The sequence below is a fragment of the Acromyrmex echinatior genome, chromosome 2 (assembly GCF_024713525.1).
Source record: "Acromyrmex echinatior isolate Ae372 chromosome 2, ASM2471352v2, whole genome shotgun sequence".
In the NCBI taxonomy this organism is placed as follows: domain Eukaryota; kingdom Metazoa; phylum Arthropoda; class Insecta; order Hymenoptera; family Formicidae; genus Acromyrmex; species Acromyrmex echinatior.
Window position 1 is genome coordinate 4,233,886 of NC_141853.1, and position 17,668 is coordinate 4,251,553.

Genomic DNA, 17,668 nt, shown 5'->3' on the forward strand with positions numbered 1-17,668 from the left:
CAATAGTTAACAAGATATTTAGGTGTATAAATAAGTTTTAAAGCATTTTTTGTGTAACATATAATTTAAACTTAGAATATTTTCATGCTCTTTTGATATGTAGTGGCGCTTAATGTGTATTATTAAAAAACATAATTGACTACAAAATTGGAAACAATCTTAAAATTAAATAGTTTTAAAATGGCGAGCGACAAGCAATTTATTCGACACTGTATTCGATACGAATTTCATCAAAGAAAAAGCTCTGCTAAAGCATGTGAATCAATTTGTTCTGTTCTTGGAGTCAATGTTGTATCCAAAAGTACGTGTGAGTTTTGGTTTAGGCGATTTAAAGAGGATGATTTTGATGTTAGCGATAGAGAACGTAGTGGTGCTCCTCAGAAGGTTACAAACAATGAATTGCAAGCATTACTCGATCAAAACTCATGTCAAACACAAAACGAACTTGCACAGCAACTTGGAGTAACTCAACAAGATATTTCAATTCGTTTACGGCAGATGGGAAAGATTCTGAAGGAAGGAAAGTGGATGCCGCATGCATTAAATGAAAAAAACAAAAATGATCGTCTTGAGAAGTGTTTGAATCTGTACAATAAACAGCATAGAAAATCTTTTTTGTGGAAAATCGTGACTGGTGATGAAAAGTGGATTTTTTACGATAATCCTAAAAAGAGAAAACATTATGTGGATCCAGGACAACCCACTACATCAACGCTAAAACGCAACATCCACAGCAGCAAAGTTATGCTATGCATCTGGTGGGACATGAAGGGTGTGCTATATTATGAACTGCTCCATCCGAATGAAACGGTTAACAGTGATCGTTACAGTCAACAATTGATCCGTTTAAATCAAGAAATCGAACGAAATCGTCCATTTACTAACAAAGGAAAACGTCCTATGAAATTGCTTCATGACAACGCTAAGCCTCATGCTGGTAAACCTGTAAAGGAAACGTTGTTAGCTCTTGGTTGGGAAGTTCTGCCGCACCCGGCGTATAGCCCAGACATAGCCCCTTCTAATTATCATTTATTCTGGTCAATGCAAAACGCCTTGTCCGGTGTACACTTTCGAACATTTGAAGAAGTGCGAAAATGGATGGATAATTTTATCGCATCGAAAGATGAAACCTTCTTCGCTTCTGGAATTCGCAAGCTGCCCGAAAGATGGCTAAAGGTCATAGATAATGATGGAGATTATTTTGATAATTAAGTGTGTTTTCGTTTCTAAATAAATATTAAAAACGCTTTAAAACTTATTTGTACACCTAATTAAAAATTGTCGAATATTGGTCTTCAATAATTTTTTTCTCAAATACTATCAACTTTAGAAAAATTGCAAGAGACAAAAATTATTTTCTTCTCATAAAACTCTAAGAATTTTTTCAAAAATTTTTATTAACTTTTTAGTACTGCATTTTCTTATACATTAGCAATTATTTTTACCAACATGAGAAAATACGGTATTAAAAAATTCTGAAAAAATTCTCAGAGAGAATTCTTTATGAGAAAAAAATAAACAATTTTTGTCTCGCTATTTTTCTGTAACGTTAATAGTATTTAAGTAAAAAAATATTCAATATTCAGTGATTTTTAGTAACTTTTTAGTAATATCCTGTTAAACAAATTCAAGTAAAAAATATACAAAATCTATAGACTCCTTAAATTAATACAATGAAAAAATAAATTTCTATGTATCCATGATTTAATGCTTCAGTGTCAATTTGCATGTTAAGACCATTGGATTGATGATTTATATAGAGCATCTCCGACATTATTCGCTTATTATAATTTCTCTCAGAATCCATAATTCTCATATTATCCCAATCAAAATCATGATTGCAACCCTATGATCTGTGATAACCGAACGAGTGGATGTAACTCTAAATATATGATTGCGATGTTCTGCTAATCTCATTTTTAGTTTTCTTCCCGTTTGTTTTATGTAGGTAGCATCGCAATCACGACATTCGATCTGATAAATTAATGACAGTAATCGGATCCACTTCTATTCATTCCACTTCTATTCATCCATTGTAGATGTTGCACCAAAGTGAGTATTTGATTACACAGGGATGCGTTCAGGAATTACGCTCAGATAACTCTAGGCTACAGTTTACGTTACGTATAGTATTGTATAATAAAAATGTACACTAGAATTATCTAGGCGCAATTTCTGAACGCACTCCATAATGCAATATTTTTCTTCCCCCGTTTTCTTGACTAGCATGCAATAAATATTCGAACGAAACTTTCTAGCGATGTCAATTATATCGCGAACGTTGAGCAAACACGCTCAATGTGATTCACGTTATCATTTGCGAATCTCTAAGGCGGTGTCAGTCACGTGATAGTATAGTGTACCTGATACATTATTATAGGAATACTACGCGATAGTGCTCCGAGAAATCATTCATAAGCATCTTATAAATAAAGCTGAATCTTCAACCAAATAGATTATTGAATATTGCATTTATAAAATGGACGTCAATGCTAAATGCACAATTCTAGTGACTGGATTTGGTCCATTCAGTATACACACAGTGAACGCCAGCTGGGAGGCGGTGAAGGAATTGCAGGAACTATGGAAGAATTCCGTGGAATTTTCCGACGTTAAACTGATTACAGAAAAAATTCCAGTTTCGTATGATTACGTATCTGATCATATTCCTCAGCTCTGGAAGAAACACAATCCTTCAGTAAGTAGTGTTATATGTAAATGTAGGTATACAATTTCTCGATAAATATTTATTTTTTCAATAAAAAAGAGAAGGTCAAACGAACAAAAATTGATTGTTATAAAATAATAAATATTAATAAAATTCATTTATTAATAAAAATATATATATAAACGTATCGACTCTATTATGAAATTTTCATTTTCCGTTCAATTTAATATATAACGTCATTAATGTTTTTTATTTGTTTTGTACGAAAAATGCTATCTCAATTTATATCGCATTGTCCTATTTTATTAAATAGATTTATCAATTAATACGTTAAATTGAAAAGGAAAAACTATTGAAGATTTAGTAGAAACGTTTTTATATTTTTATTAATGAATCAATTTTATCAATCTTATTTTATAATAATCAATTTTGATTCGTTATTGACCGTTGATTTTTTTCTTTCTCATTGATTGTATTGCAAATTTTATATTTTAATTAACACTTATTATTTCTATTGTTTTAGATTGTCCTACATGTGGGTGTATCACGTGAAGCTAAATCTTTAACGATAGAGCAACATGCTTACAGCAATGGCTACAACAAATTCGATATATATAATAAATGCCCCAATGAAACTGATGTCGAGTGTAAAGTTTTGAAAACTGAGATAGATGTCAGAGAACTTTGCAATAATGTGAATGAAAACTTCGAAAGAAGCGGATGCAAAGTTTGTTTGTCGGACAATGCTGGCAGATATCTATGTGAATATATATTTTATCAATCACTCTGTATTGAGCCAACAAAGACTCTATTTGTGCACGTTCCAGATTTTAATAAGTATCCTAGTAAACAAACTGCGAATGGTTTATATGAAATTTTATGTTACTTAATAAAAAATTTGGAATTGAGTTAACAGTCTTAATCTAAGCTGTTAAGTGATTAATAATAAGGAATGATAGTGTATATGTTCAAGGTCTATATACATTTTCTTATATACATATGACATAATATCTAGAAAAAAATAAAAAAGGTTAGGAACATAAAAGTACTTAATATAAATAATGTGATATTAATATGAGATATAGATTATAACAAATACAAATTTTATTTTTGCTGTATGAATGTCCAGTTTTGATATAAATATAGTAACATTCCAATTACTATGCATTGCAATTTATGATCCAGGTTGAAATTTCGTTCGTGCAGGTGGAATATTGTATCTAAGTTCATGAAATTCTGGCTTTCTGATCATCGATGCAACATGTCCCATTTGGATCGTGCAGTCAGGATTTAGATTCGGTGGTAGCAATGTGCATTCTCGCTCTAAAATGCACGCTAATCCTTCTAATAATTCGATGAATCCTATAGACGCTGCTGCACGTCGTAATCTGTTTACTTCCTATATACGTAAAAAATAATCATTTCACTTAAAATCATTTATCACTTTTCATAAAATCATTTATCATTTACATCATTTATCATTTACAATTGCTTTATTCTTTTGATCAATCTAATTTACCTTGTAAAAGTTTTGTGTCTTATCGGGCAATTTTCTCGCATGTCTTAATATTTTTTGAATATCAGACTGCAAGCCAACTTGGCGAATCCATGAAGGAGCATTTTGTGTATAGCTTCTCTTTTCAGTTGGTCTAACTGGAAAACTAACTGGAGAACTTTTAACTGTATCTAACGGACCCAAATTGCTAAAATTACCTAACCACGGCACAACGTCAGATCCCGGTTCTAATACTGTTAGCATTAAGTTAGATTTCTTCTTTGTATCCGCCCAAGAATATATAAATCCATACCATTCGTTATTCAACATACAAAGGGCTGCCATGTTTTCTACCTGCAAAATATATCAATTATCTATCGATTTAATCACATTCAAATAATTTTTAGATTCCTAGTAAGGCATTACTTTTAATGCTCCATGAAGCAACACACAAAAAGACGGCATTTTTCCTTCATCTTCATTTTCATCGATATCAGACTCCTCTTCTAATGATATGCCCTGCATGCTTGAATTTTTCTCTGTTGTCAATGGCAATACTAAATGTCTAGAAATGGAACTTGGGCTACCAACGTCTCCTACAGATATAAATCCACATATTTCTATAGTTTTTGATATTGCCAAGCCTGGAGCTAATTCAAAATCTGTCTTCTTTGTATAAGGCTGAAACATATATAATACAAAGGCTATATAATTGTTTAATCTAGTGTATAATATAGCATATGCTTTCATGTTTGTCATTACCATAGGGGCTGGTGATAATAAAATACGGGAGCCTAAATGACCACACTTTAGGTATCCTTGGAAAGAAACATAATTTGCTTCCGCTAGCTTTTGGAAGCAAGTCATGATGGAATGTTTGCTGAGTGGTGATTCAGGAACTAATAGAATGCTGTCACCACCAGCTAGGTCAGCTAAACGCTGATAAAGAGGTAAACCGGTCTGCAAACTAGGATCTACAAACATGATATAAGTGACATATTTAAATATAAGAAATGAAAAATAAAATGTTTTTTCGCGTTTCAACTTACCCTGCTGCGATGCAATGCAAACTATACTTAATTTTCCTGGATATGGAAAAGGTAGGGGAAAGGGATTTACATCTTGTGTGACATTTAAAGAATTTAAAGAATTGCCTAAAGACATTGGTCCTATGCCAGGATTGCCATCTGTAATTAATATCACTTGGCAAGCCGTGGCATTACCCCATTCTGCCATAATTACATTATTAACTCCATGTAATGCTCCTTCAATAAATGTCTTGTCACACTCATCGATAATTCGTAACTTGCTGCGTATGCCCTCATAATCGCGAGTGAAAGGGCAAATTACTTCGTACAATGATGAAAATGCAATCTGAAATTTAAAATTTGTTAAGTTTACATGTATTAATATATCTGTTATAACAGATATGTTATCTGACATCATATTAGTCTGTTCTTACCACTGACACAAATTCTAATTTTGAATTAACTTGCAAGTAGTGTAACAGAGTGTTTATGCCATGCAGTGCTAATTGATGCCGCGTCAATGATTCATAATTTGGCGAATATTCATTTCCAATCATAGATCCACGTCTCCTCATTGAGAGAGAGACATCCAACGCTATTACCGTAGGCATTTTGACGCCTAAATAACGTCAGCGTGATTAAAGACTACAGATGTTTAAATCCCATAATATATTTACTAGTCGAATACAACTTTTTCTTCTGAATCTACATATACTTCTTTGACAACGTATTAATAAATGTAGGTTATGTAAGCCACGTATTAAATTTTCCTGTGTATTGATGTCTGTTTCCTCGCAAAGAACAGTTGCTCGTCTCAAATTAATAAATATTAAAAAATTTTGTTAACAATACTTCTGTCATATTAATGTATTTCTTAGATTAATAATGTTATCATGTACCGACCACAGTCATCTACATATACACCGATACACTCCTAAACACAAACTTCGATGCTCCTAACCGCAAACCTAACAGGGCTAACAGTCTTCTAGTGGCTGATTTAGTTTGGTTCCATAAAATACATATTGAGTAAATGAACATGATATATTACTTTATCCTTGTTTAATATGTAATGAACAAGAATAAAATGATGTTCTATAAATTCTTTGGAATGGAATCTCACACTAAAGAATGAAAATTGAACCAGTCTTGAAAAAGAAAGGCACATAAAATAAGATTTACTCTAAAAATTTTAGAGTACACAATAAATAAATCAACATTTTATATTTGCTACTATTTACATTAAATTTACAGATGTTTTAAATTCTCTAATCTATTCTGATCTCTAATCTATGTCTTCAACATAAAAGATCTTGTGTTGTACTTTATCTCTAAGATAAAAACTGGTATGCATAGTCCATTCTTATTATAAGATCGGTTTAAATAGTTTTAAAATGCTAATATGACCCTTCGATTGGTTCGTGACATTTTAAATGTACTTAAGATAGTCTTAAATATAACAATCCAAAATAGCATAATTTAATTTAACTTTCTTTTAAATAAAAATTAAATTAGAATTTGTTATGATCTATAAATACATATTTTTTATTAACATACATATTTTTTTACAACATTTTTTATGATCTATAAATACATATTTTTTATTAACAGAATATTGTATATAATTGTTTATTCCATATATAATTATTTTTATAATTTTCTACAAAAACCAACATTTTACATTTGCTTTCTTCTCTTCTAAGAGTTTTATACAGAGATTATATTAAACATTAATAAAACAACACTAAATCTATGTGAAAATGTTGACAGTTATTGTCTATGGCTAAACTTCATTTTTATAAAAGACTTGCTCGCATTTATGTATGTACATTTATCACATTAATTTGTACCTAGTTCAACAAATATAACACATTCTTAATGACTATCATAAATTATAATAAAAAATAAGACTTAGATTTTCTGATATTGATATGTACAAAATTCATAAATAATCTAAATATACAAAGAGCCATCAGCGGGGCCTAAATATCTCATAGAGATTAATATTACGTCAATTAAAGTCCACACACCTAGTCCACCAAAACTAAAAAGCTTACCAATACCTTCTTGCCAGTGTCCCAAGTAAAACCTATAATTCATATAAGAATCTTATATGAAATTTATCGATTGTCTATGTTCCAAATAGTATGCTAAAGTCTCATAAAATACCTATCTGCACCAAATCCTCCAAGAGTAATGCTTAAGATCAAAGCCGTAGACCAACGATATCCAACTGTCCAGTTACAAGATAAGTTCTTCATAAACTTTCGTCTGCCCAGACACAGTATGTCATTGTTTACTGTACAATTTGTTCTGCATCAAAAATATTAGAATGTTAATATCATAATATTATTACACACACAACACACACACACACACAGAGAGAGAGAAAGATATATATATAATATATATCTTCTTCTGTCGACAATATGAAGTTTTCATCCTTTGTTCGTAACCTGAATCTTTAAACTACAATGCAGATTTTTATATTGTTTTATACTGTACAAAAATCTGAAAAAATTCTTGTATACTTGCAAAAGCATTAAAAACGAGTTTATGATAGAAATTAGGTTGTATTTTACTTATTTTTTATAGATTTAAATTTATCTATCAGAATTCACAAAAAACGACTGTATATTTAAAGTCGCTGATAAGAGTGTATATATAAATATTAGGTGTTGGAATTAATTCGTAGCGTTTTACAAGTGATGGGAAGTACTTTTATTAATGTATTTTTTAATGCTCATGTGAAATAAATAACATTCTTTCATTAAAAACGCTACGAATTAATTCCAACACCTAATATATACACAAATTATCATATATAAATTTATATATATATAAAATGGTGTTACATTACCTATAATACTGCTGAGGAGAAGCTACTGAGCTACAGGAATTTTTCTGATGGCACTGATGCTCCCAATGATCAGTTTGATAACAGTAACGGCACATGTATTTCTTCGTGAAAGTCTGTTCTCCCTGTTATAATAAACAAAACATCCAATTTAATTATATCTTGAAACATGCGATTTAATATTGTATATTAAAAAATATATTAAAATTTTTAATTTTAAGCTGGAAAAAAACACATGATTTTTCACAAGATTTACATACTATACAATCGACATGTTCCATCACGGAACAATTTGCCTCATACATTGCTCCATATTTGCAGCTGTAATTTAAGTTGCACTTCAAGCATTCTCCACTCAATTCTACGCAAGGTATCCCGCTCGGACACAGACTAGCCATTTCCTCCTGCAATTTAACGATCGAATTTGTACTCTTAAGTATTATAACATGGAATTATTACTTAGATTTAACACATTTAATAGGAACACATATTTTTTTATAATGCTAAAAGAAACTCTTGGAACTCACAAAAGTTTTTTCTTATTAATTTGATTTTCTTTAAGAATTACCACACTTGGCATATAGTACAATAATTAGTCTACATGAATAGAACAAAACTATGAAAAATAAGACTGTAAAACAAATTAAATTAATATTATTTCAAATTGTTATGTTATTTAAAAATTAAAATAACTTAAATAAATAATTTAGAAAATATCCCAGGATCTACTGTTCTAATAATCGATTAAAGAATCTTACCTTTTTGCTACTATAGGCTGGTGTTGAGTTTACATTAGCTTCTTTCAGAGCATAGCTGGTTGCAGTGCCTGTAACAATCAAATGAATCAAATTATAAATGCATGTGTAAAAAAACAATCAAATATTTCAATGCTTCAACATTAATACAAATAACTTTACCTTTAATACTGATATTTAGGTCCAATTTTTCATTTGCTGATTAACTTATGATTAAGCTTAATCTAATGATAATGAAAATTGTATTTTTCTGTCTTTAGTTAATCACTGATGATTTTGTAGTGAATAACTTTGAAATTATTAATACAAAATTATAATAATAACTAGAAAAATGTTTTTTATATTATTATTAAGTTAAGTGAGGTTAAGTCTAAACCACAAATTAATCAGATAATGAAAAGCCAGATCTCACAAACATTTTCACGTGAACAAATTTTTCTTTGTCACTTCCCAAATTAGTTGTTAGAGAGTAAATTCACTCACCGTAATCCATGCGAGCCTCCTGAACAGAGGTTGACAGAAGTGCCATGAAAAGGAATATCACGTTCTTTGAATTAATCCGAACGACATTCATTCTGCGCGAGAATTCCTCTCACCAGTCGTCGGATGCGTATTCGACGTTTCAAGTCCCGACTTTATTATTCAGACACGTGAAAGAGAAGCACGGCAGCGTCTCGTCGAATATTATACACACCAGTATACACTACATACACTTGGCGCCATTAATGACATTAGACTCTTTCACACACGTTCGACAGCTGTAAGCAGCTCTAAGCATTTAATCCAGACGTGTCACAATTATTCGTCATTGTTAAATGCAAACTTTTTTAGTTATTTTTTTTTCATTAGTATATAATAAAAAATATTTTATATTTATGTATTAGAAATGGTCCTTGATTGTTAAAATTTTATGTTAAATTTTTAACACATTTGAGTGTTAATTTAATAAAGGCCTATTTTTTCCCATAGTTCAGGATTGAACTTCTTACATGATTAATTTTTTTTCTTTTCACATTAGATAGAAAAAGATAAAAGATGACTATAAATACACAAAAAATTAAAGTAATAGAAAAGGAGAACAGGCCTATATATGGCTACTTTTTATTTAAATTATTAATAAAATTATTTTATGTTAAATTAATATTCAACATTTAATATCGAAATAATACAAATTATAAGTAAAAAACAAATAACAAAAATATAAATGTGTTTTAAAACGTAAATTCTAAAATGAATGAATAAAATACATATTAATTTAACATAAATATTAATTTTATTGAAAAAATATGCTTCCACAATGTCAGTATTACATTTTTTAATTTTTTTTTTACATATATTTGTATTAATTACATATTTGTTAAGAACAATATTCGGCTATTTCATTGCATTGCAATCTTTTTTTGCTATTTTTTTTTATTAGTACATAGTAAACAAAATTTTACATTTATCTATAATAAGAACGATTTTTATGTTAAATTAACATAAAAATTTAAATGGACCATTTGAGACTTGTGTAATATGTTAAATAAATTTAACACAAAAAAATCTTTACACTGATAATTGAGGAGAAACAATATGGAGCAGCCAATCAGATTTCCTACGCCAGTTTTTCACTCGGCTTGATTCCCTCTCTCATCGAAAAACTCGCGTTTTCCACATTTTTTCCGATAATAATTCAAACCGGAACCGGAATGTCGGAAGCATTAACGATACCGAGTGTACCGAAAATGCACGCTGCGTCACGCGATTGAAACCGACAATATACAATATATTCAGTACACGCATGATGTAATACATGAATACGTGTTTTGTCATAATTTTGACGAGGAGTCGTCTTCAAGGCAATTGTGTCAGCAAACAAAGAAAAAACAGAGGATACATAATGAGTAAAAAACGAAAGGCGGCATGAGCGATGCGATGCAATGCGATGGAGTTCGTTTGCGTGTATGCTCGTTTCCAACAATCAGCTGACTTCCGGTACCACTGTGAGACGTTATTAGAATGTTAGCGAGGTGTTTCGGCAGTTTCGCCTGACGGAAGAGTGTCCTTTTTTTTTTCGTGAAACAAAACGCGCGCGAGACACAGTCTCGCTTTCGCGGGATCGCGCAAGTCCTTTTCTGCATTCGGCAGTTCCGGCCGGAACGAAGCGATGTGATCCCCGCCTAACCACACAACAGAATCGCATCTTTCGAAGATCGAATTCCCTGTGTCGTTACCCGATCTCTAACGGGTGATTTTGTGTCGCAGCACATGGTAAGCGGGATTCCGCGATAACAGAGTCGTCAAATTAGTGAGGAATCTGATTTTTTTTTTGTTGAGGAAAAGTATTCTCTGGGATACTTGTTATATCCTTGTTACATATGTATTTTGGTTTGTAGGATGCCGTGTAATACCATCGCTGCCAGTCTTATTGTTGACGATAATATGAATCCAGAGGGGAATGATGGGAACAGCCAGGGTAAAGCAGAGGTCAGATTGGACGTCGGTCTGAAAAATGACAATCAGTCTGTGGACCAAGACACTAGAACATCTAAAGTACAGCTGGAAAACGGAGCTGAGGAGCAATTGAGGCTGAATAACAACAGCGGCGAGAGTAACATTAAGCTCGTGCTGCCATCCAAAACCTCCGTTGTGTTTTCCAATGGGACAAACTCCATACAAACCCCTGTGTCTGATAGTGCCAATTTTTTGGAGCAGAACGTTTGTCAAGATGCGAATATATCTTCCATATTTACAAACGCGACCGCCAATATCAAGTCTCAGACTGTAAACACCAATACTGTTAATTGTCAATTGAAGCATAAGACTGTCATGAATGCAAGCTCGTTGAATCTGCCTAAATCTCAGATGCACTTGAATCTATCTTCCACTCAAGCAAATATACATCATAATCATAACTTAGGGCCAGCAGTTCTTAATTCTACTGCAACTACCAGTGCTATGTTACATTCAAGTGTATCTACGTTAAATGTATCAGTAATACCTCCTAATTTATCAACGATTAAATCAAACGATGACATGGATATGAAGAATAATGTGGATTATGCATCTGCCATAGAGAAATGTCCTTCTAAGGTTTCTTGTAGTTCAGATTCTAGTCCAGAAGCAGACTGTTGCTGGACATCAAAGTCTTATGGATCTAAACGTGTATTAAATAATATAGGTGGTAGTATAGGTTCGACGAGTCAAGGAACTTGCTCTTTTTTGAGACCTAATATCAATGGCAGTAGAGAAGTTGCTGGACCCAGTGGATTACAGAGAGTATGTTTTCACATACCGATTCTTCTAACTGAATGTTTATATTTTTCACAGAATTTAGAGTTTTCTTGCTTTTTTAGACTTCACAAAGAGAACAGATAGAACGGATGGATTCTAGTTCTGGAAATGAAGGAGATATGTCTGATGGAGAAGACTATTGTTTCTATACTTATAAGGGAAACAATGATGTGATTCCTTCAGATCAACAAGAAGAATTGAATCAGAACCATGCAGCAAATCAGGAAGCAGAGGGACAGAACCATAGTGGTAGGTCGAGTCCAGAGATGGATTACTTAGAAATGGATTTTGATCCTGGACCTTCTTGCGAACAGGTAAGATATTTGCTGTATTATGAAATCGAGTCAGATTATAATATTTCTTCTGCCCTCAAAGGATACTGGAGATAGTGATCTGGCCTCTATAAATGAAGATATACAAAATATAGCATTAGATAATGTAGAACAAGATCCAGTGCTAAATGATCTGAGTAGTGGAAAGGTCGTGTCTAGACAGGGATTAGTATCGATGCCGCAGACTTCAAAACAAACTACACAGCATGTTAATCATACTACTTTCCAACAATGCACAAGCAATCAATGTACAGTAGAACAAAATGCAAAGTCAACTTATTCAGCTCCATGGATGCCTAGTACTAGCGCTGGAACTGGTAATTTCATGACTATGACTACTCTAACAATTCAAGTTCTAGTCTTATCATTATACAAGATATTTCACGTTATACGAAATTTACAGGAAGATGGGATAGCGCGACACTTTATCGTAATACAGGTTGTCCAGTACGTGAATCATACGGTTATCATAACACAAGTGGTGATCTTATATCGCCTGGTGATAATAGAGATTCGGATTCCGAATTATGGGTTGAGTCCTCAACAGCATCTCTCCCGGACAATTCCAATTTAAATGCCAGGAAGGTTAATCTCATTTCTACGCTTTATCATCGAATAATGGCTAAGAAACTAATGCTCAATAAGCATGCTGCCTTTAATCAAAGTGGTGATTCCAATCTGGTTAATATATTTACTATTAAACAGATTTAAATCATGTTGAACAAACTATGTCTTATTAAATTTTAAACAACATTTGAACAGGAAAATGAATTATGTAACGAACGGTTAGATGGATTACCACCAGTTGAAAAAGTAATGCTGTGGAGCGAACAAGAAGCCACGATGAAGCAAGTTACGCAAATTGGTACCTCCGCCTGTGGTGCTACATCCGCAATTAATGCTTTGGTAATATTCAAGTAGATAGTGTGCGGTCCTCTTAACGCTGCAAATGCTTTCAAATATTTGAATCTATTAATTAGAAAAAAGAGAATTTTACTAATTGACCAATTAAAAAATACTTCAAATTGTAACATCAAGTGGATCGTAGCCATAAATATATAACAATGACGAAACTTGCAAATTTTTGCAGTAGTTTGATCGAATCTGTTCATGTATAAATCATCTATTTTTAGTTGGCCTTAAATGTATCATTTTCGCTGGAAGTATTAGTTAAAGGTGTAAATACAAAATTGAGAGAATTGGGTGTACCGCTACCAAGGTATCTTGTTAGTCGTTCAGTGGCAGGAGCAACTCATAAAGACATAGCACGAGGGATCACTCTGTCCACGCATGGTGCAGTTGTAACAAAATTTTTTGCATTTTATCCCGAAAGAAAGGTTTCATTATCTCATTGGTTGCATTATTGGATTTCCAGAGGTGAGAGATTAAAGAATGTTTTTATTTAAATAAATATCGTTAAGTGAAAATATATATTATTAAAATGTATAATGTATGTAGGTATAAAATATTATATTTTCACATTTTAGGAGCAGCACCAATCGCAACATTGAATTTACAACATTGCGGAGAAGGTTGCGATATACCAGACGCATGGCATCATCAAATGATATTCGGTGTAGGACAAGCTGGTATATACTTAACAAATCCTTTAGAATGTTTGCCTGAACAGGTTTGTATGATCGATATACAAAATTAATAATACAAATTATCATGTCTGAATATAATTATTGTGGAATTAATTTAATCATAACTCTCTCTCTTTTTGTGATTTTTAGCTCGTATGGCATCAATTAGTTAGCCCTAGTATTTTATTAATAAGAAAAACAGACGTTCTAGCGCATTGGAATGAAAATACAGATCTAACGCCGCTTGCGACGATGGATCAAAAGTGGCGAAAACTTAATGTCCTTGGTATGTTATGTATATAATATATATATGTATACATATTTTTTAAGTTTTTTAGTTACAATAATTTAATTGTAATTTTAATGAAACATATATTTGTTGTGGTACAGGTCAAGTTGTAAATATGGTACGAGAATCAATGAGTCAAAGGCAACAACCTAATAGCACGACTACTGGTGCGACTCACATTCGCATTCCGGCATCTTACCAAGCAGGCATTACGTTGGTCATGTGTGCTGATTCCGCCGCAGCCACTGAATTATTACATGCAGAACAACTACCACTGCTCTAGTCTCATCGATCAAAAATTAACAAATCGGACTGGTCCACTTGGTTTATAACAAATTTTATTAGCCAGCCCACACACAATGTTCTTACTAATAGTTCATTTATTATTTAAACCAACAGGATGGACATAATTTACATTTTTGACATCAAACGCGTTTGTATTCAAAAAGAATATTGATTAAAATATATTTCAATAGAATATTTCTGTTTTATACATAGTAATATTCAATTATTAAACTACAAAGATATAATATACTTTATAGTATATAGTCAAAAGTAAGCTTATCTTGACAATGTTCATTATAGATATTATTTCTACAAACAGAATATGAGATAAGTGATAAGTAATTTGATTTTTCATTGCTTAATTTTCTTCATTTATATTTATTGGTTTTTTTCTTTAAGAATGCATGTCAGTGATTGCAAGTTTGCTTTCAACAATATATCCTGTTAATCAAATGTGTGAACAAAAACGAACATTGTATTTTGTATAAATTTTAATATAGAGTATCTTATTACACGTATTATCTTGTGTCGAAATCACGAAGAAATGTCATAGATATGTTGACGAAAGAATAATATTGTGCTGATAAAGCCATAAATATTTTATGTACACATAGATAATGTATAGTCCAACATACTTTTTCCAGTATTTTAAAGAGGTCCTTTCTTTTATAAGTCCGACATACTAAAACAATAAGAATTCTTGTTATACAAGGAATTGTTAATATAATCATATGCTATATCCATTTTCTTTTTAGTCTTACCTTTCTATAAAAGGTGCACGCATACTTGATGTAATAGGAGCGGGATTAGCTTCGTTAAGCTTGAAAACGCTCTCGATACGGGCGATTTCTGTCGAAGTTGTATCCATGCCACAAAAAGCAGCCCAATCATTTACGACCATACCGGCAGCGATTACGTTGCTGCCCCTGTTCACTGTTCCAGTCTAAAATACAATTATCGTTTACAAAAATAGAAAATTACAGAATCTTTGTTTGTCTTACCGCAAGTGGCACTTGCAGAAGAGAAGACAACTCGTCTTGCTCTTGAATAGGCATATTCGGATGCACCAAACCACCTTGGTTGGATAAAATGGAATACGAACCAACAAGAACATTACTTGCAATAGTTTGTCTAAATACTTCCACATTCAGAGTATCAGCTAAAATTTCTTCAGTTTCCTTCAATTAAAAAAAAAAAAAAATACAAAATTAGAGCCATTAAAGTAATATACTTCAGTTACAAATTTCTTAATCCAATATAATAGGAGATACATAAAAAATTTACTTTATCCAGATCTGGATGAACTAAGGCAACATAATCATTACATGCTATAACATTGCCTAGAGCAGAGAGTCTCTCTTCCACTCTCTGCATCTTTACATTATCTGGTAAAGAATTCCGAATGTGTTGTAGTTCTGTATCTGTTGTTGTATTTGGTACTAATAATCCATTCTTGTTCGCTATATTGTAGATAAAATTTGTGAGCAATATACATACACACACATACACAAATAACATATAGGTAAGAAAAAATTATGACTTTTAAAAACATTCGATTTTTTTACGAGATTGTCTTTTTTTTTAAGAAGAAATAAGTGCATGCAGAGTTGGCTTCTTTCACTACGTTGTTGTTAAAAATATTATAAATAAAAAGTATTTAAATTGACTAGAATATCAACAAACTATACATAAGAAATTTTTTTTTAATCGTTATACTATTTTAATTGTTACATGTTACCTAATTATTTAGGTAATATATTAGGTGTTGGAATTAATTCGTAGCGTTTTACAAGTGATGGGAAGTACTTTCATTAATGTATTTTTTAATGCTCATGTGAAATAAATAACATTCTTTCATTAAAAAACGCTACGAATTAATTCCAACACCTAATATAATTTTTATGTATATATATATATATATTCATTAGATAATAAGTATAAGACAATGAGTAAAAAAATTTTAAGATTTTTAAGAAAGTTTTTTATGTATTATCAGATGCTTCGATTTGTTTTTGTGCCATACTATTGGTAAGTTCTACAATGACAGTACTAAAAATCTATAGTTCATGTTACATATACTATAGATTTTTAATATCAATATATATTTCAGAATGTATCCTAATATTCATTATTCAATTAAAGACTGTTAACTTATTGTCACTTCAATAAATGTTATTTTAATATATTTACCAACACACAGTCGACCTATGATACGACATCCTGCTACTGATGCGTGAATAACTGGAATTGTCTCAGCTAATTCTGCCTCAAATACGCTGTAATTACATCAACAATGAACCATCGAATTATAACAATTACAGTCCAATCAAAATGATAGATTATTGCAAAATGATAGTAACATTTACATTTTGTATTATATGTTATATCTTTTTACATATTATAGTGTACATTCTAAAGTATGTTATAGTGTATATATATTAAAGTTTAATGCTTATCATTTCATTTTATCTTGCTTAATAATGTATAATTATATACTATTTTGACACATTTTTGAGGTTATAATGTAAAAATAGGCATATCCTGATAATATCATCCTGAATATTGTCGCTTTTTATTAACAAACAAAATTAATTAATTAAAAGATCAGTTGCCAATCCAGATTTCGTGCGATTGCATTATGGGTGACGTCATACTTACCTATAAAAGTTTTCGGAGCCGCCGATCGCAACCAAACAGTAAGAGTTCGTCAATTTTGAGAAGACGCCGATCTCATTGTTGTTCTCGAATTGTACGCGCACCGCCATGACCGTGAAATTGTTGCAAGCTTTTACATCGGCGTTCTTAGATCGAAATACCGTGCGAACGCTCTTGGTGTTCGTACAGATTAGGCTCGTGGGCGAACGCTAACCTCGAAAATGTGGCAAGTGCCGTTCGCGGGCACGCTAACACGAGGTATTTGATTTCATCATGGAACACAAGATGGTGACACTCGCGGCACGCTATCTGGAGTCCCTAGAAATTATGGCAGGTATTCATGTCATCTCACGCTTTTTATAAAATGGCGGAACCAATTAAAAGTACTACTAAAGTCAGGCAAATTCAAATAGCAGAAATATATATACATATATTATAATAC

General features: G+C 31.8%; 5 protein-coding genes across 6 annotated transcripts; 2 read left to right on the plus strand and 3 right to left on the minus strand.

Annotated features, from left to right (window-relative positions):
- The first annotated feature begins 2,266 nt into the window (after positions 1-2,266).
- Positions 2,267-3,828, plus strand: LOC105145117 (pyroglutamyl-peptidase 1). Its single transcript, XM_011054496.2, has 2 exons — positions 2,267-2,698; positions 3,192-3,828. The coding sequence occupies exons 1-2, from the start codon at positions 2,480-2,482 to the stop codon at positions 3,579-3,581; spliced, it is 609 nt and encodes a 202-aa protein (XP_011052798.1). The 5' UTR covers positions 2,267-2,479; the 3' UTR covers positions 3,582-3,828.
- Positions 3,755-6,147, minus strand: IntS14 (integrator complex subunit 14). The gene is made up of 6 exons (XM_011054922.2): positions 5,626-6,147; positions 5,213-5,537; positions 4,926-5,137; positions 4,590-4,844; positions 4,188-4,517; positions 3,755-4,067 (listed from the first exon to the last, which is right to left on the minus strand). The coding sequence occupies exons 1-6, from the start codon at positions 5,800-5,802 to the stop codon at positions 3,843-3,845; spliced, it is 1,524 nt and encodes a 507-aa protein (XP_011053224.2). The 5' UTR covers positions 5,803-6,147; the 3' UTR covers positions 3,755-3,842.
- A 561-nt stretch (positions 6,148-6,708) lies between these two features.
- On the minus strand, positions 6,709-9,573 carry amx (TM2 domain-containing protein 3 almondex). The gene is made up of 6 exons (XM_011054509.2): positions 9,287-9,573; positions 8,807-8,874; positions 8,309-8,452; positions 8,052-8,173; positions 7,361-7,504; positions 6,709-7,280 (listed from the first exon to the last, which is right to left on the minus strand). Exons 1-6 carry the CDS (start codon positions 9,375-9,377, stop codon positions 7,145-7,147), a joined length of 705 nt encoding a protein of 234 aa, XP_011052811.1. The 5' UTR covers positions 9,378-9,573; the 3' UTR covers positions 6,709-7,144.
- Positions 9,574-9,657: 84 nt separating this feature from the next.
- LOC105145132 (uncharacterized) lies at positions 9,658-15,310 on the plus strand. Of its 2 annotated transcripts, none has more exons than XM_011054516.2 (10): positions 9,658-11,056; positions 11,182-12,064; positions 12,142-12,393; positions 12,455-12,728; positions 12,815-13,092; positions 13,174-13,317; positions 13,545-13,788; positions 13,899-14,041; positions 14,148-14,283; positions 14,388-15,310. In XM_011054516.2, exons 2-10 carry the CDS (start codon positions 11,183-11,185, stop codon positions 14,567-14,569), a joined length of 2,535 nt encoding a protein of 844 aa, XP_011052818.1. In that variant the 5' UTR covers positions 9,658-11,056; position 11,182; the 3' UTR covers positions 14,570-15,310. The 2 variants fall into 2 exon arrangements, with proteins under 2 accessions (XP_011052818.1, XP_011052826.1); XM_011054524.2 differs by having other exon boundaries at positions 12,815-12,996.
- On the minus strand, positions 15,045-17,501 carry eIF6 (eukaryotic translation initiation factor 6). Its single transcript, XM_011054536.2, has 6 exons — positions 17,230-17,501; positions 16,762-16,847; positions 15,856-16,031; positions 15,573-15,749; positions 15,333-15,514; positions 15,045-15,253 (listed from the first exon to the last, which is right to left on the minus strand). Exons 1-6 carry the CDS (start codon positions 17,334-17,336, stop codon positions 15,238-15,240), a joined length of 744 nt encoding a protein of 247 aa, XP_011052838.1. The 5' UTR covers positions 17,337-17,501; the 3' UTR covers positions 15,045-15,237.
- Between the last annotated feature and the right edge of the window lie 167 nt (positions 17,502-17,668).

Excerpts from the sequence above, each read along its gene's own strand:
- eIF6 (XM_011054536.2), bottom strand. The coding sequence starts at position 17,336 with ATGGCGGTGCGCGTACAATTCGAGAACAACAATGAGATCGGCGTCTTC. Across the intron at positions 16,848-17,229 it reads GGCTCCGAAAACTTTTATAG|CGTATTTGAGGCAGAATTAG; the intron begins GTAAGTATGACG and ends ATGTAATTACAG. Across the intron at positions 15,515-15,572 it reads TTCTGCAAGTGCCACTTGCG|ACTGGAACAGTGAACAGGGG; the intron begins GTAAGACAAACA and ends ATTGTATTTTAG.
- LOC105145117 (XM_011054496.2), top strand. The coding sequence starts at position 2,480 with ATGGACGTCAATGCTAAATGCACAATTCTAGTGACTGGATTTGGTCCA. Across the intron at positions 2,699-3,191 it reads GGAAGAAACACAATCCTTCA|ATTGTCCTACATGTGGGTGT; the intron begins GTAAGTAGTGTT and ends CTATTGTTTTAG.
- LOC105145132 (XM_011054516.2), top strand. The coding sequence starts at position 11,183 with ATGCCGTGTAATACCATCGCTGCCAGTCTTATTGTTGACGATAATATG. Across the intron at positions 12,729-12,814 it reads TAGTACTAGCGCTGGAACTG|GAAGATGGGATAGCGCGACA; the intron begins GTAATTTCATGA and ends CGAAATTTACAG. Across the intron at positions 13,318-13,544 it reads CATCCGCAATTAATGCTTTG|TTGGCCTTAAATGTATCATT; the intron begins GTAATATTCAAG and ends ATCTATTTTTAG.
- amx (XM_011054509.2), bottom strand. The coding sequence starts at position 9,377 with ATGAATGTCGTTCGGATTAATTCAAAGAACGTGATATTCCTTTTCATG. Across the intron at positions 7,505-8,051 it reads TCTCCTCAGCAGTATTATAG|AACAAATTGTACAGTAAACA; the intron begins GTAATGTAACAC and ends TTTTTGATGCAG. Across the intron at positions 7,281-7,360 it reads GGAGGATTTGGTGCAGATAG|GTTTTACTTGGGACACTGGC; the intron begins GTATTTTATGAG and ends TATGAATTATAG.
- IntS14 (XM_011054922.2), bottom strand. The coding sequence starts at position 5,802 with ATGCCTACGGTAATAGCGTTGGATGTCTCTCTCTCAATGAGGAGACGT. Across the intron at positions 4,518-4,589 it reads TGCTTCATGGAGCATTAAAA|GTAGAAAACATGGCAGCCCT; the intron begins GTAATGCCTTAC and ends TATATTTTGCAG. Across the intron at positions 4,068-4,187 it reads AGACACAAAACTTTTACAAG|GAAGTAAACAGATTACGACG; the intron begins GTAAATTAGATT and ends TTACGTATATAG.